The 16,342-nt window shown below is 54.5% G+C and overlaps 2 protein-coding genes across 2 annotated transcripts; both read left to right on the forward strand.

Annotated features, from left to right (window-relative positions):
- The first annotated feature begins 342 nt into the window (after window positions 1-342).
- Tas1r1 (taste 1 receptor member 1) lies at window positions 343-9,031 on the forward strand. Its single transcript, XM_038333698.1, has 6 exons — window positions 343-881; window positions 3,468-3,774; window positions 5,471-6,232; window positions 6,651-6,863; window positions 7,129-7,249; window positions 7,968-9,031. The coding sequence occupies exons 1-6, from the start codon at window positions 595-597 to the stop codon at window positions 8,897-8,899; spliced, it is 2,622 nt and encodes an 873-aa protein (XP_038189626.1). The 5' UTR covers window positions 343-594; the 3' UTR covers window positions 8,900-9,031.
- A 274-nt stretch (window positions 9,032-9,305) lies between these two features.
- Zbtb48 (zinc finger and BTB domain containing 48) lies at window positions 9,306-16,142 on the forward strand. Its single transcript, XM_038333247.1, has 11 exons — window positions 9,306-9,416; window positions 9,888-10,568; window positions 10,932-11,161; window positions 13,133-13,244; window positions 13,833-13,925; window positions 14,225-14,311; window positions 14,405-14,559; window positions 14,897-15,033; window positions 15,104-15,268; window positions 15,637-15,725; window positions 15,795-16,142. Exons 2-11 carry the CDS (start codon window positions 9,891-9,893, stop codon window positions 16,089-16,091), a joined length of 2,043 nt encoding a protein of 680 aa, XP_038189175.1. The 5' UTR covers window positions 9,306-9,416; window positions 9,888-9,890; the 3' UTR covers window positions 16,092-16,142.
- The last annotated feature ends 200 nt before the right edge of the window (window positions 16,143-16,342 follow it).

Below are 16,342 nucleotides of genomic sequence, written 5' to 3' on the forward strand. Positions count from 1 at the left end.
GGACAAGGTTAAACCATGATGATTAAATACATTTTGAAAGTCTGAATACTAGGGCCAGCAGATGACCACTCGGAGCCTAGTCTCAGGCTTACTAAATGAGGTTTACTAACTCTTTTAACTCCTGTAACTCTCTGGAGACTCTTGACAGCCAACAGTACTATCTATCAGTTACTTCGGTGAAACAGAGGTAGGAAGATGGCTTCAGCCCAGGAGTTCAAAGCCAGCCTGGACAAGAGAGCAAGAGACCGCCTTAAAAACAAAAACAAACAAAAAGCAAAAAAGCAAAAAAAAAAAAAAAAAAAAAAAAAAAAAAAAAAAAAAAAGCCATCAGTTCCCTGAGAGCAACCCTGACCTTCAGTGCCCGAGTCTCCTCCTGGAAAACCATCAGGGCTCCCTTCCCTAGCCAGGTGAAGCCAAAAGCACCCAAGCAAGGACAGGGACAGAAACCACAACCGTCCAGAGGAGGGGTCTCAGGGCCACCTTGTTTGCATGCATGCCCTGACCCTGCCCAGTTCCTGAGAGAGACCACAGCCCGGAAGACCAGCCGTCTTTCTACAACGGGACTCGTCCCACCCCTTCCAGAGGCACGAAGCTATGAAGCGTCCTGGCAGTTGTCACTCTTTGTATTTAAGACGCCAGCCTTGTCCGAGGTGTGCTCAGCCATGCTGGGCAAAGGGGCATCTAGCCAGCATGTTTTTCTGGGCAGCTTACCTGGTCAGCCTGCAGCTCCACATTGCTTATTGCTGGGCTTTCAGCTGCTACAAGACAGAGTCCTCGCCGAGCTTCAGCCTCCCAGGAGATTACCTCCTCGCAGGCCTGTTCGGTCTCCATGCAGACTATCTGCAGGTGAGAAACCAACCCCAGGTGACACGTTGTGACAGGTGAGTGGAGGGGCCGCCAGAGCTGTCACTTAGTGGGCTGGGGATGTGGTTCAATCGGTTTGGAGCTTGTCTAGAGTAGACGAGGCCCTGGGTTTAATCTCCAGTACCACACGGGATGGCTTGTGCACAGTGTACCTACAATCCCCGGTACTGGAAGGATCAGAAGTCCAAGGTCATCCTCAGCTACATTGTGAGTTCAAGGCCAGTTCCGTCCTAGAGGGAAGGAGGAAGAGAGGGGCTCACAGTGGAACATAGAGGTCCCTCCGCTTACTTTTGGCCCATCCTTCCCCTCTGATCTGTAAGGACTGAAGTCTGGCTGATAGCTGACCGAGTCCATCCGTTTCTACATTAGGATGCTACCTATTTATTTATATCGCAATGTGTTATTTGTACTGTGATACATTCTTTCATTTCTGCAGTTAGAGCGTGCTATAACGCTAAGTCGTGTCCCCACCCCACCCCCACCCCCGGCTTTTCTGAAGCTGGCACTTGGGATTCCCCACGGGTATCTTCTTAAAGATGGCTGCTCTTAGTCTATGCAAGTCCCCTGTTGGGAAGTCTAGAGTGTTCTCACTGCAGGCCGATAGGCTGTGAGATACTCTACCTGACTGTTGGCCAGGAAGCAAGTAAGGTTCTGGAAGCCCTGGCCTGTGAGGACTAGGCCAAAGAGCTCCCAACAGGAGGCTGGGAAGGAGAAACTTGGACTTGGAAGACAGGTTTGAGGACACAAGAAAACTGGCTTTATAAAACTGAAGGACTCTCTGTTCAAGAGGTACCGAGCCTCTCCACCCACGCCGGGGACAGAAGTGATAGAAGCAGGGAGCGGGCATCTTCCAGAAGGCAGAGGGTTGGAGAGTGGTCGTGCGGCAAGGTTGCATGGCATGGCTTCAGCGTCATGCTCTGTTGAGAACAGTGGCCAAAGCAGAGAAAACTCAGCCTAGGTTGAACCCTGGAAGGCAGGTGTGAGGTAATTTTGCATTTTGTTTGTCCAAGAGATGGTGTCTAGAGTTGTTGGCTCAAACATCAGTCTAGATGTTGCTGAAAAAGTCTGTTTGTGATGTGATTAAGATTTAAATCAATAGACTGAATAAAACAGGCTGTCCATCAACAGTAAGTGGGCCTCCTCACACAATCCCTTTAAGACCTCAGAGAGAAGAAAGACTCTAAGTAAAGAGACTCGGCCCTCAGATTCAGGACTACGGTTCCCACCTGCCCTCGGGTTCAGCTGACTGTCTAGCCTACTGGCTAGCTCTACAAATTTTGAACTGAGTAACTCGCACAGTCATGTAAGCCAGTTCCTTAATGTGGACCTCCCTGTGTGTATGCTTGTCTGTGCTTAAGTGTGTGTGTGTGTGTGTGTGTGTGTGTGTGTGTGTGCATATGTGTTAACCCTCTTTCTTTAGGGCAGGGTTTCTTAAGTTTTTGCATTCATGCCAATTTTTACCTGGAAAATGTTTTTAAAGATTGATTTTTTTTTATTATTTGTTTATTGGTTTTTTTGAGACAGGGTCTCTCTGTATAGTCTTGGCTGTCTTGGAACTCACTCTATAGGCCAGGCTGGCTTTGAACTCAGAGAACCGCCTGCCTCTGCCTCCCAAGAGCTGGGATTAAAAGCATGTACCACCACCATCCGACTATTTTTTAATGTATGTTGGTATTTTGCTTACAAATACGTCTGGGTACCACATGTATGCCTGGTGCCCACAGAGGCCAAAACAGGGCATCAGAGCCCCTGCACTGGGGTTACAGATGGTTGTGAGCTGCCATGTGGGTGCTGGGAACTGAGCGCCCCAAAGCTGTGTGAGAGCAGTCACTGCTCTTAACTGTGAACCATCTCCCCAGTCCCTCCTGAGAATTTTTAACATGACTTTAGTATAGGTATATATTTGAGCATGGTGGCCCATGCCTTTAATCCCAGCATTTGGGAGACAGAGGCAGGTGGATCTCTGTGAGTTCAAGGCCAGCCTGGTCCGCTAAAGTTACGGAGAAACCCTGTCTCAAAAAACAAACAAACAGACAATCTCAGCTGAATATTTGGCATGTCTGGACACAGATTTTTTTCCTTTTAATTTGATACATTGAGTATTAAGAACACTACTTCAGATATAAGTAGCAAAAGTATGCTTAGAGCCATTTCTGAAGTTATTGGAAATTCTATCCCAACACTAAGCCAAAAGTCATTGAACAGTTTATTAGAAGCTTTGAGTCAGCTGCTCAGACAGGTACTTAGGTGAGCAAGCGTTCCTGGATAATCAGCCGAAAGAGATGCCACTCTGATACTTGTGTGCTACAGCATGCTGCGGCCACAGAAGAAAGGTCTTCACTTTCCTTTATTAAACCATCACATTCCGGTGAGAGCAGAAAACTTCGTACATACAAGAAGGACCCTGCGCTGCACAGTGTTGCACTGCGCAGTGTGTGATATCTCAGTTCTGAGAAGCTGAGTGGGGGTGTTCAGGCTGGCATTGACTTGGACAGACCTCAGAGGTCCTTTCTGCCCCTAAAGCCTGGGATGCAGGAGATGGTGGTAGTGGTGGTGGGGGCGGGCCTTCAACCTTCTCAGTCCTCCCTGGGCTTTCCCTGCAGGCCTGACAGCTTCAATGGCCATGGCTACCACCTCTTCCAGGCCATGCGGTTCAGCATCGAGGAGATAAACAACTCCACAGTCTTGCTTCCTAACGTCTCCCTGGGGTATGAGCTGTATGATGTGTGTTCAGAGTCGGCCAATGTGTATGCCTTACTGAGGGTGCTCGCCCAGCAGGAGACTGACCACATAGCGCTGCAGAGAGACCTTCACAACTATTCCTCCAAGGTGGTAGCACTTATTGGGCCTGACAACACCAACCACGCCGTCACTGCTGCCGCCCTGCTGGGCCCCTTTCTGATGCCTCTGGTAAGCCAAGCCCTGGGGATCCCAATCTACGAGGATAGGGTGGAGGCCGTGGGAGCTGCGGCCTCCCTGAGGCTAGCCTGCCCCCTGACTCTCGGGGTAGTCCTTGCTGTCTTCTCAAGTCGCAGGCATTCTGCTGCCCTGGCTACTGTCCAGTCTTCTTGCCTGTCTGTCCCCGAGCTGCTTCCAGCCTTCCTGCCTCAGCCATCATGGGGAAACCATGACCTTTTGATTTTTGTTTGGTTGGTTTGACACAGGGTCTCACTATGTAGCACCGGCTGCCCTGAAACTCATTCTGTAGACCAGGCTGGCCGTGAGCTCACAGAGATCCGTCTGCCTCCGAGTGCTGGGATTAAAGGCGTGGACCACCACAGCCAATTCCCCTGTCCTTTTGAAAGAGTAGCTACCCAGTTGCTCCCTCTCTGCCTTCTCTTCATCCAAAGACTCCACTGCCTTTGCTATCCCAAAAGCTTTTACTTCCCACCCAGATACTGCATCACCCGCTGGCTACCTTTCTTCCTTGCTGTTCAGCGGTGGTCCTGTGCTGCCCCATACCTGGCCACTGCTGTCATCAAGCCGTCTGTCCAAGTAGCTTTTCTGTCTAGAGGGATCCCTCTCCCCTGTCCTCATGTGCCTGGTTCTTCCTGTCCCTTGCCGCTGACCTTCCTGGAGCTCTCTGAGAGGCTAGCTTGTTTTACCCGTCCATTTGTGCCTCAGTCTCGGATTCTATCCGTGCTTGGTCTAGCTGTAGGAATACCTTCAGTTCCAAATTCAAAGAGCACTTTTCAGTTCCTACCCTACGTGGCTTCTTCGCGGCCTGTCTGACCTGGGCTGTATGGCACTATCCTTGACATTTCTACCCTACCCCTTTTACTTTCAGCTCCTCTCTCTGGAGAGTCCTTTTGCTTCCTGCCTCTGAGGCAGCTGGTATTTCCCTGGTCTCCTCTTTCCTCCTGTTCCAGGCCATGGAGACCATGCATCCTGACTTTGGTGCATGCCTTCCTCACCCAGCTTCCCCACCAGAGGCTCTGTGAGGAACTCACTCTCCGTTGCAGCCTCACGATGGCCTACACGACCCACCTAGCTGTTTACTGACAGTTTTCAGACCGACCGTCACCATTAAAGTCTAGTTTCCCTTCAGAATCTATCTGTCATCTTTTTCCTTTTGTCTTTTTGAGACGGGGTCTCTTGTAGCCCAGGTTGGCCCTATACTTGTGTTAGAGTCTAGGATAGCTTTAAAGTCTTGATCCTCCCACCTCCTAACTGCTGGGGTCTGCCACACCTGGTTAAATCTTTTGCCTTTTACAGAGTACCACTGTCCCTCACATAGATGATCCCATCAGCCCCTGCTCTAGTCGTGAGCCTTTCCAGCAGTTGAGTTCACTTCAGTTAGAGATATACTCCTCAAACTTGAGTCTGAACATGTCATTCCTCAGGGGAACCCTGGGAGGTCCCCACAGTGTACAGGACAGAAGTGACCCCATCAGCTTGAGAGTTCAGGTCTCCTACTCTGTCCTACTGATGCCAAGGAAGCATGGTTTGTTCCATGTTTAAATGACATGGCCCTTTCACTTGACCATACCTCCTGGAACTCCCCAGAGGAGCCTGTCCTCTTGGTTTGGGCGGGGGGCTGTGGTGAGGGACATGCCTCACTCACAGTTAATGTTGCTGACATCACTGAATGGAACTCCTCCCCCAGATCAGCTATGAGGCCAGCAGTGTGATGCTCAGCTCGAAGCGCCAGTACCCGTCCTTTCTTCGCACGATCCCCAGTGACAAGCATCAGGTGCAGGTCATGATGCTGCTGCTGCAGAGCTTCGGGTGGGTCTGGATCTCACTCATCGGCAGCTATGGTGATTACGGGCAGCTGGGCGTGCGGGCACTGGAGGAACTGGCCGCTCCACAGGGCATCTGCATTGCCTTCAAGGGTATCGTGCCCTCTTCTGCCCAGGTGGGTGACCTGAGAATGCAGCAGATGATGCAGCAGCTAGCTCAAGCCAGGACCACTGTGGTCGTGGTTTTCTCTAGCCGGCAACTGGCTGGAGTGTTCTTCAGGTCGGTGGTGCTGGCCAACCTGACTGGCAAGGTGTGGATTGCCTCAGAAGACTGGGCCATCTCCTCGTACATCACCAGTGTGCCTGGGATCCAGGGCATTGGGACAGTGCTGGGTGTGGCCATCCAGCAGAGACTTGTCCCTGGCTTGAAGGAGTTTGAAGAGTCTTACATCAGGGCAGTAAAGGGTGCCCCCAGGTCTTGTCCAAAGGGATCCCGGTGCAGCACTAACCAGCTGTGCCAAGAGTGCCATGCCTTCACGACACATAACATGCCCACGCTTGGAGCCTTCTCCATGAGTGCTGCCTACAATGTGTACCAGGCTGTGTATGCTGTGGCCCATGGTCTCCACCAGCTCCTGGGATGTACCTCGGAGACCTGTTCCAGGGGTCCAGTCTACCCTTGGCAGGTAAGAGATTCCAGCCAGGGTGTTTGCATCCAGGAAACCACTCAGCCCTGGCAGTGTGGGTACATGGACTATCTGGGGAGACAGTGAATCTCTGTTCACTATGAGAAGAGTCTCTGTTCTCTTAGATCAGTTCTCCTCTCTGAGCCTTGTCTTCTCCCACCCACCGTGCCCCAGAGATATCAAAGGCCAACAATGTCTGCACAAGAGTCCGAGTCCTTTATTAGAGGTCTCTCAGGAGACTGGGCAGGGACCAAGGGGATTCCTAGAAGTGGGAACAGATTGCTGAGGAAGGAACCAGGCCTTATAGGTGGGTTGGAAACACTCAGGACAAGCACGAGAGAGCTCCTGCTTGTTTCCTGGGTTGCCTGAGTTTGTGTGTTCTATGGTAGCTTGGCTTCATGACGTCTGTCTGTCCCAGCTTCTGCAGCAGATCCACAAGGTGAATTTCCTTCTACATAAGCACACGGTGGCATTCGATGACATTGGGGATCCTCTAGATGACTATGACATCATCGCCTGGGACTGGAATGGGCCTGAATGGACCTTCGAGGTCATTGGCTCAGCCACATTGTCTCCAGTTCAGCTAGACATAAATAAGACAAAAATCCGGTGGCATGGGAAGAACAATCAGGTAATGGGGACATGGTCAGTCACCTGGTGACAGCTTTGTTACTAGGAGCCTGGGGGGTGATACCTACCCAGAACAGGAAGGAGATGCCAGATGTCAGGCTACCTGAGTTCTGCTCAGGTCTGCCAGGAACAGACGCTCCCAGGACTCTGCTCTGCACCTGAACCTGGAGGGTAGAGGTGCGGAGATCTCGTTTCTGTGCTGCGTGTGAGCTGCCCCTGGACTGGGGCTCCTCTATGTGACTGCAAACCACTGTGGCTTCTTACAGGTTCCTGCGTCTGTGTGCACCAGAGACTGCCTCGAAGGGCACCACAGAGTGGTTGTGGGTTCCCACCATTGTTGCTTTGAGTGTATGCCCTGTGAGGCTGGAACCTTCCTCAACAAGAGTGGTGAGTAAACAGTGAGCGGGTGAGGGGTCCAGCACACAAGGGCCCCAGAACCTGCCAGGCGGATCCACCTGGAAATGTCAGGCCTTGGTGTGTCCTCTGTCAGCTTCCACAGATGAATCTGGTCCTAAAAGCAACCTCTTTATCCAAAGATATACAGCTCCTTTGTGCTGTTCTGTTTCTATGAAGCCCCTTCCTTGTGCCAGGGAGTCAGCACCTGAATGGTTGGGTTAACGGTAGACACAGGCTCGTCTGTGGCAGAAGGAAGTCAGTGTGCTCCATTCAGTGACTCACGGTGGAGGGCAGAGAGCACAGATGGGAGCTATGGACTCAGCTTAGAGCTTAGACAACAGGGGACACAGTCTTTCCTTTCATTATCTCTGTGGTGACGGGAGAGTCAGGTACCTCAGAGCAGATGCTCAGCAGGTGGATCTGGTTGACGGAAATGCTGAAGGGAGAGGCAAAGATATCGTTAAAGCTCTGCGCTCAGACCCAATCATAAAGTTCTCCAAGTCTGCAAACCCCCTTTGAGATCCTGAGCCATATAAAATGTAGACCTTTTGAGAATGTGCTTAGCTGGAGGCTGTTCTAGGCTCCCTTCTCCTGTGGCTCCAAAACCTGCCTGCCAAGGTGCAGCTCTCGCAACGATCTGGACGTCCTTCCCCACGCCTCCCCTTCCTTCTGCTCACCTGACTCTCAGGAACCTTGCTCCTCCTTTCAGATCTTCAGATCTGCCAGCCATGTGGAAAAGAAGAGTGGGCACCTGTGGGAAGCACGACTTGTTTCTCACGTACTGTGGAGTTCTTGACTTGGCACGAACCCGTCTCTGTGGTGCTGCTCACAGCTAACACACTACTGCTCCTGCTGGTGGTTGGGACCACCGGTCTGTTTGTAAGGCATCTTCACACGCCTGTTGTGAGGTCGGCCGGAGGCAGGATGTGCTTCTTCATGCTGGGTGCCCTGGCTGCAGGGAGCTGCAGCCTCTATGGCTTCTTTGGGGAGCCCACGGTGCCCACATGCTTACTGTGTCGGCCCCTCTTTTCTCTCGGTTTTGCGGTCTTCCTCTCCTGCCTGACAATCCGCTCCTTCCAACTGGTTGTCATCTTCAAGTTTTCCACCAAGGTCCCCATGTTCTACCACACTTGGGCCCAAAACCATGGTGCCAGTCTGTTCGTCGCTGTCAGCTCCACGGTCCACTTGCTCATCTGTCTCATGTGGCTTGCACTGTGGACCCCACTGCCCACCAGGGAATACCAGCGCTTCCCCCATCTGATAATTCTTGAGTGCACAGAGGTCAACTCTGTGGGCTTCCTGCTGGCGTTCACCCACAATATCCTCCTCTCCATCAGCACCTTTACCTGCAGTTACCTGGGTAAGGAACTGCCAGAGAACTATAACGAAGCCAAATGTGTCACCTTCAGCCTGCTCCTCAACTTCGTATCCTGGATCACCTTCTTCACCATGTCCAGTATTTACCAGGGCAGCAACTTGTCCGCGGCCTATGTGACGGCGGGACTGACCACTCTGAGCGGCGGCTTCAGCGGTTACTTCCTCCCCAAGTGCTATGTGATTCTCTGCCGTCCAGACCTCAACAATACAGAACACTTTCAGGCCTCCATTCTAGACTACACGAGGCGCAGCGGCTCTACCTGATCCGCGGGGACTGTAGGGGCGGGGCAGACCGGAAGACTCTCCTGTCTTGAAGGTGGCGGATCCAGTGGAGGCGGAGGGCCTGAGGTGTCTGGGAAAGCTCAGCCATGGCTTGCGATGTATAAGCACACAGAAGAATCCATCCTAATAAAGACGTGAATCGTTGTGCGTGGCGTTGTGCGCATCCGTACCACGGGGTGGTGGTGGGGGAGCTTGGGACCGCACATAAGGTAGCTGGATCTGGAACCTAGCACCCAGCTCGATGTTGCTAGGCGACTCCGGGAACAAGACCCAGCGCAGTAGGATGCACGTCTGGCCCCGCCCCCTCGGCGGCTCATTGGTCTTCCTCTGGCCACGCCTCCAAGGCATCCCGCTCTGGTCCGCGCGCCCCAACGTCACATCCGGCGTGGCGACGGCGGCGTCTCCGCGCAGGGGGCCGGGCAGTAGTTAAGTCTTGTAGGCGGTGGAAGTGGTCTATCCCGGAGCAGTGAGGCCGGTGTGAGCCGGGAGGACCGGCCGGGTGAGGAGGGCGCGGGAGAGGGTGGCGGCGAACCACCCCGGGCGCTGACCAGAGTGTGGCGGCCGCTTTCCGCTCGGGACCTGCAGGCGCGGCGTGGGCTTGGGTCACCTGTGCGCAGCCGCCGGCCTTGCCCTACTGGCTGTGCCTTGGGTGCGCGGCGGATCAGTTCGGGTTCACGCTTGTCTATCCCCAAATTTGCATTTTCATTTTTTTTTCACTTGCACCCTTCCCCTACCCTGTCCTGTCCTGCACCATGTGCTCCCACTCTGCTTTCTCCCTCCTGCCAACCCATGCCACTCCCCGCCCCTGAGAGGCTGTCACTCCGCTCTGGCTGTGCTCCGCCTGCAAACGTCTAACCTTGACCCAAGCCTTCATCCCGACGTAGGTGGCTGTTGAAGGGTCCAACTCACGCCAGTGTAAGGGCTTTCTCGATCGGGCTGGCCAGAGTGTCCTGTTTGCCTTCCTTTCCAGATTATGGACGGTTCCTTCGTACAGCACAGCGTGAGGGTTCTGCAGGAACTCAACAAGCAGCGGGAGAAGGGCCAATATTGCGACGCCACGCTGGATGTGGGGGGCCTGGTGTTCAAGGCACACTGGAGTGTCCTGGCCTGTTGCAGCCATTTCTTCCAAAGGATCTATGGGGATGGCTCAGGAGGCAGCGTCGTCCTTCCTGCAGGCTTCGCTGAGATTTTTGGTCTCCTGCTGGACTTTTTCTACACTGGTCACCTCGCCCTCACCTCAGGGAACAGGGATCAGGTGCTCTTGGCAGCCAAGGAATTGCGGGTGCCAGAGGCTGTGGAGCTGTGTCAGAGCTTCCAGCCCAGGACCTCAGGGGGACAGGCACCGAGTGTCCAGAGTGGACTGGGACCACCTGCCTCCCAGGATGTGAAAAGCCACCTCAAGGAGCCAGCAGACTTGGACGAAGAGGAAGTTTTCAGGACTCTGAGCTTGGCCCCTGGGGATCAGGAGTCCAGAGATGGTCAGCAGCCCCAGCTCGACTCCCCTGCACAGAACAGTCCCTCCTTCCTCTGCGGGAAAGGCAGGCAGGCTGTGAAGCCTCGTCCCTCAGAGGACATAGAGTCCGAGGACTGCAAAGAGCCTCCAAGGCCCTTTGAGGCTGGAGGTGCCCCGCTGCAGGATGAGAGCAATGAGGTACTGCTACCGGGGTGCGAGAACGGGGTGGGGGGCAAGCTAGAGGGTACAGATGGACGCTTCTGGAGTTAAACATGGGAGGCTAGCGGCCTCATGCCACCTTTCTGCGAGCTACACTTAGCCATGGTCGTCAGCTTCTGGGGGTGGAGTGAGCATCAGTGTTCCCCGAGGGTAGAGAAACCTGGCCAGCTCCCTGGAAACAGAGCCCCTTTCCTCCGAGGCTGGGATTTACCTGTGGTCTTCCCTGGACCCCTGCAGAAAGGGGATCATCAAGGATAGGGCTTGGGTTGGAATTCAAGCTGGGTCCCTGAAGCTACTGCTGGTACTTTGGTGACCCTGCTCCTCCTGCTGCCTCTTCTTTAGTGGGAAGTGGTGGTTCAAGTTGAGGACGACGGCGATTCTGAGCCTGAGACTGTGCTGACCAGGAGGAAGTCAAAAGTCATCCGAAAGCCCTGTGCTGCAGAGCCAGCCCTGGGTGCGGGTTCCCTAGCAACCGAGCCCACTGAGAGCAGGAAAGGTGCAGCGGTGCCGGTTGAATGTCCCACGTGTCATAAAAAGTTCCTCAGCAAATACTATCTAAAAGTCCACAACAGGTAACCGCTCTGTTTTTCTAGTTTCTTTTCCCACTCGCCCTTCTGTGTTGAGGGAGGGGTCCTGTAGTCCCCTCCTCTGGGCTCTGTAGGGGCTGGAGGGCTCTACTTAGGCCCATGCAGTGCCTGGTTGGCATGCCTTTCCGCCCTCCCTGTCTTCCTGTGGATTGTGGGTTTGTAGATCCTAAACAGTAGATTCTACCACTGTGACTTCTGCACATGTGAGACATGAGACAAACCTAGCTCCTTTCTGAGCTGGAGCGGAGGTCTGACTGTAGGGCGTTCTGAAGTCTGGCAGTGTAGGCTTTGACAAGAGGCTAATCCCCAGGACTGAGGCCGCCTGTGTTTCTGGGGATATTAGCTCTGGGAGTAAGAAGTATAAAGGGCCATTTGTCCAGCTCGGACCCATGTAGAACTGTGGAGGTAAAAAGAGAAAGACTTTACTATGTAAACTTACATAGACCAAGCAGGCCTTGAACTCAGAGATTACCAGGCTTTGCCTCCCGAGTGCTGGTGTTAAAGGCATACTCCATCATACCTAGTCCTAGGACTGTTTTTGTTTAAAGAGACAATCAGGGAGTCTCTATATAGCCTCTAACTCACTATGTAGACCAGACTGGCCAGGAACACAGAGATCTGCCTGCTTCTGCCTCCAGAGTGTTGGGATCAAAGACTTGTGTCCCCACACCTAGCTTGTATAAGTTAAAATTACTTGAAAGTGAGTGCTGCAGACACAAGTCATCTCCGATGCTCAGTAGCCATGCAACTGGTACCTAGCCAGGTGCTGAGCCACGTGTTGTCGGTATGATACCCTGGGAAGCTGCTGGTGTTCACCTGGAGTGGGCTTGGGACCCATTTCCCATCCTGTGCTTTGGCCCCGTGACCTTCAGTGCTAGGCTTTGACCCCCAGGGCCTTTACCACTCAGCTACATCCCTAGCCCTTTTTCAGTTAGACAGGCCTTCTCTAAATTACTGAGGCTGCTGGAGTTAGTGATCCTTGTGCCTCAGCATGGAGTAGCTGTGAATGAGCTGGGGGTATAGCTCAGTCTTTGTGTGTTCGCCTAACACGTGAGGCCCTGGCTTCAATCCCCAGTGCTGGGGAAAAATATCCAAACCAAGTAGCTGGGGTTATCTCACAGGCCTCTGTCGTCCACCTAAACTAGAAGGTAAGGAAGCTGCTGACCGGAGAAAACCAAGCTGTTGGGAACAGAGCTAGCAATAATGTCTTGAGCTTGGAGCAACAAGCCTGGCTAGTTCACTCAGGCCTCCCATGTCCTCCTGGGCCCCGGGCCCTCTCAGTATGAAACAGGAAGCACTGGAGGACTGAACCAAGAGGTGGTGATGAGGGCTGCCTTATCTTCAGATACTTCTGAACTTAGTGGGGACCATGAGCTGCTGCAGCCATCCTTGTGACGTCCTTGTGACGTCAGGGAGATGAAGAGAGCAGATCTGGTGGTGGCATTTGCATTTTATTTACTCGTGGGGGTGCAGAAGCCAGGGGACACCTTGAGTGGATGTTCTCTCACCACGTGGGTCCTCTGGCTTGGCAGCCAAGTGCTTTTGTCCACCGAGCCATTTCACCCGTCTACCATGGGGTTGAAAGTAGAGCCCACGGAGAGGAGGCTACATAACCAGGCTGTGCCAGTCAGCTCCAACTCAGCCATTTAGCGAGGCTGGCGGAAGTAGGGCTGGCTCCTGGCTCCCAGCTGTCCCTCCAGGATGGGGCCACTTGGACCTGTGGCTACTGCGTCTTCCCTTCCTGAGGCTCTCTACACTGGAGGGGATTTCTAGTCTTGCCCCTGCATGTCCAACCTGGGTGTCACTGAGCCTACATGGTGAGCCCTGACTGGCCTCAGAACACTCCCTCCTGTGTACCACAGCGTAGGTCTGTGTAGGAGTAGGAGGGGTCCCGAGTACCAGAGAAGTGGGAAAGCCTCTTAGCCCCCACACCGCTGCAGCCTCTCTTCTCGGCAGGAAGCACACTGGGGAGAAGCCCTTCGAGTGCCCCAAATGTGGGAAGTGTTACTTTCGCAAGGAGAACCTTTTGGAACACGAAGCCCGGAATTGCATGAACCGCTCAGAACAGGTACTTGGGAATTAGTCCAAGTATTTGTGGGCAGCAGCCCGGTGGCCTGTGTCTTCTTGCCATCTGGGAAGGACCCCCCCACCCCAGGAAACTCTACAGGATTATAAAATAAGAGCTGCAGGGGCCTTGGATGTCACCATGTCCATACTGTAGTACAAGAGGGGACACTTGTTCAGAGGGCTCAAGTTCAGAGGGAGAAGCACTACAGGAATATTTTGGGTTAGCTCCATCCTAGGCTTGGAGCAAGGAAAGTGTTTGTGGGGGATGGCTGCTGGGAAGGGCCACCTTGCCTGTCCTCTTGCCCCAAGTGGGTAGTGTCTGGCTAAACCCCACCTTTCTCTTCCCAGAGACTGGTCATTAGCAGCTGGGCCTGTCTCTAGCTTGTCTGGAGCTGAGCAGGGCCTGGCGTGTGGTAGTGTGCAGTGCCCTGTGATGTAGGCAGGCAGGTTACATGTTGCCCTCTCCTACCCCAGCATCCCCTGCCCCAGGCAGACACTTCCCAGCAGCGTGTGGAAGCCCCTGCAGAGGCTGCCGTCGCCGGCAGAGGCCCTCCCTGATGCTGGCCCTGCTTGCCCTTCACACTGCCAGGTCTTCACATGCTCCGTGTGCCAGGAGACATTCCGCCGGAGGATGGAGCTGCGGGTGCACATGGTGTCACACACTGGGGAAATGCCCTACAAGGTAGGTCAGCTGGTCCCCAGGTCACGGGCAGGATGAGGATGTGGACCCCTTTTCCTGGGGTGGTACTTGGCACCTCTCCCTTGAAGCCTGCTTTCCTTGCCCACCCAGTGACACTACTATAGATAGGGCCACTGTCTATAGCCCTATATACTGGCTCAGCATTCCTCCGGGCGTGGCTGAGCATTGCCCCGTCTTGGGAGCCAGCCTTCAGCAGATCTGGGTTAGCCGTCCTTCACCATGAACTGGTGGCAGGGCTGATGGCGCGGCTGTGCTGGTGCTGACTAGTCCTGTGTTTTCAGTGTTCCTCCTGCTCCCAGCAGTTCATGCAGAAGAAGGACTTGCAGAGCCACATGATCAAGCTGCACGGAGCCCCTAAGCCCCACGCAGTAAGTGCCAGGCAGGGCTGGGGTACCCGTGGCTCCTGGACAGCCCACCCTGTCCTCACCTGGCACTGCTCCCTCTGCCTGTCCTGCCTGCAGTGTCCCACCTGTGCCAAGTGCTTCCTGTCTCGGACGGAGCTCCAGCTGCACGAGGCTTTCAAGCACCGCGGGGAAAAGCTGTTTGTGTGTGAGGAGTGTGGGCACCGGGCCTCGAGCCGCAACGGGCTGCAGATGCACATCAAGGCCAAGCACAGGTGTGAGCCTCCTCCCTCCTCCCTGAGTGTGGGCCCCACACACATGCACACATGGGGATGAGTGTTCCCCTCCGGAGTCTAGCACCTGCAGCCTTCCGGGGCTGGGGTGAGAGGCAGGCAGATTTGTTAGGCCAGTGGGGAGGGCTCAGGCTGAGGCACATCTGTCCCCTACCTTCCTGACTCCTGGATTCTCCTGTGCTTCTGGCGAAGGTGGTGGAGTTCTTTGCCTGGAACCACCCAAGTCCTACTTGCTTAGCATGTTCCAGCCCTAACGGGTGACTGAAAGGGGATGGCTTCCCCCAGTGATGGCCTCTGCCTCGTGTCCCCATCCGCACAGGAATGAAAGGCCTTATGTCTGCGAGTTCTGCAGCCACGCGTTCACCCAGAAGGCCAATCTCAACATGCACCTCCGCACACACACAGGCGAGAAGCCTTTCCAATGTCACCTCTGTGGCAAGACCTTCCGTACCCAAGGTGAGGCAGCTCCATCCCCTCCTTCCCCGGGGCTCAAGCCAGCAACTGAGCTCCACTTTGTCCCCCACAGCCAGTCTGGACAAGCACAACCGTACCCACACCGGGGAGAGGCCTTTCAGCTGTGAATTCTGTGAACAGCGCTTCACTGAGAAGGGGCCCCTTCTGAGGCATGTAGCAAGTCGTCACCAGGAGGGCAGGCCTCACTTCTGCCAGATCTGTGGCAAGACCTTCAAAGGCAAGTGGGCAAGGTGTGGGAGAGAGGGCCTGGCTTCCATTTCCTGCCTACCTGAGTTTGAGGGTCTACAGAGATCAAGGGAACAGTGGCTTCCCAGTGCTCCTTAGAACCTTCCAGCCAGCAGAGTTCTGTCTTCCATGTGCTAGGAGACATGAGAGTGGACCGGCTGTGACGGCGGAGGTGGGGGCAGGGCGCCCTGGACCTGGGCAATGGTGGCCTCGGTGTGGTGCTGTAGAGCCTGGAGTGGGGGAGACCCTGCCAAGGGCCGCCTCCTGTGCCTTAGGCCCTGGGACGCCTTGTCTCCCATCTCAGTCCTGTCACTTCCATGTTCCCTGCTCCTAATGCCAGTGGCCCCCTTCCTCCTACAGCCGTGGAACAGCTACGAGTGCACGTCAGACGACACAAGGGCGTGAGGAAGTTCGAGTGCACTGAGTGTGGCTACAAGTTCACTCGGCAGGTAGGCTGGGTCCCGGGTCTCCTGCCCCTCCTCCACTCGTCCCAGGCTCTAAGCATCCCCTCCCCGCAGGCTCACCTGCGGAGGCACATGGAGATCCACGACAGAGTGGAAAACTACAATCCACGGCAGCGCAAGCTCCGCAACCTAGTCATTGAGGACGAGAAGATGGTGGTGGTGGCTCTCCAGCCGCCTGCAGACCTGGAGATGGGCTCTGCAGAGGTCATTGTGGAGTCCCTGACCCAGGGTGGCCTTGCCGCCCAGCTCCCTAGCCAGAGACTGTGTGCAGAGGAGAGCTTTGCCAGCCCCGGTGTCTTAGAGCCTTCACTCATCATCACAGCTGCTGTCCCCGAGGGCTGTGACACGTAGACCCCTGCCCAGTTAGCCCCATCGACCAATAAACACGTGACTTTAGATTCACTTTTCGGTGGTCTATTGCTAGATCTTCTGCAACTACGGGGCCCAGACCAAACTGAAGGGCTTCCTCCCAGCCGTCCCTCATGGTACCCATCCAGTGGGCACCTGGGTGCAGCTGCTTCCCCAGCTCTGGGAACCTCAGCCAAGCTGAGGAACTTGGCGGGAATGGAGGTGGCATCCACTTGCTATATAGCTCCTGTCCC

The sequence above is a fragment of the Arvicola amphibius genome, chromosome 6 (assembly GCF_903992535.2).
Source record: "Arvicola amphibius chromosome 6, mArvAmp1.2, whole genome shotgun sequence".
Taxonomy (NCBI): Eukaryota; Metazoa; Chordata; class Mammalia; order Rodentia; family Cricetidae; genus Arvicola; species Arvicola amphibius.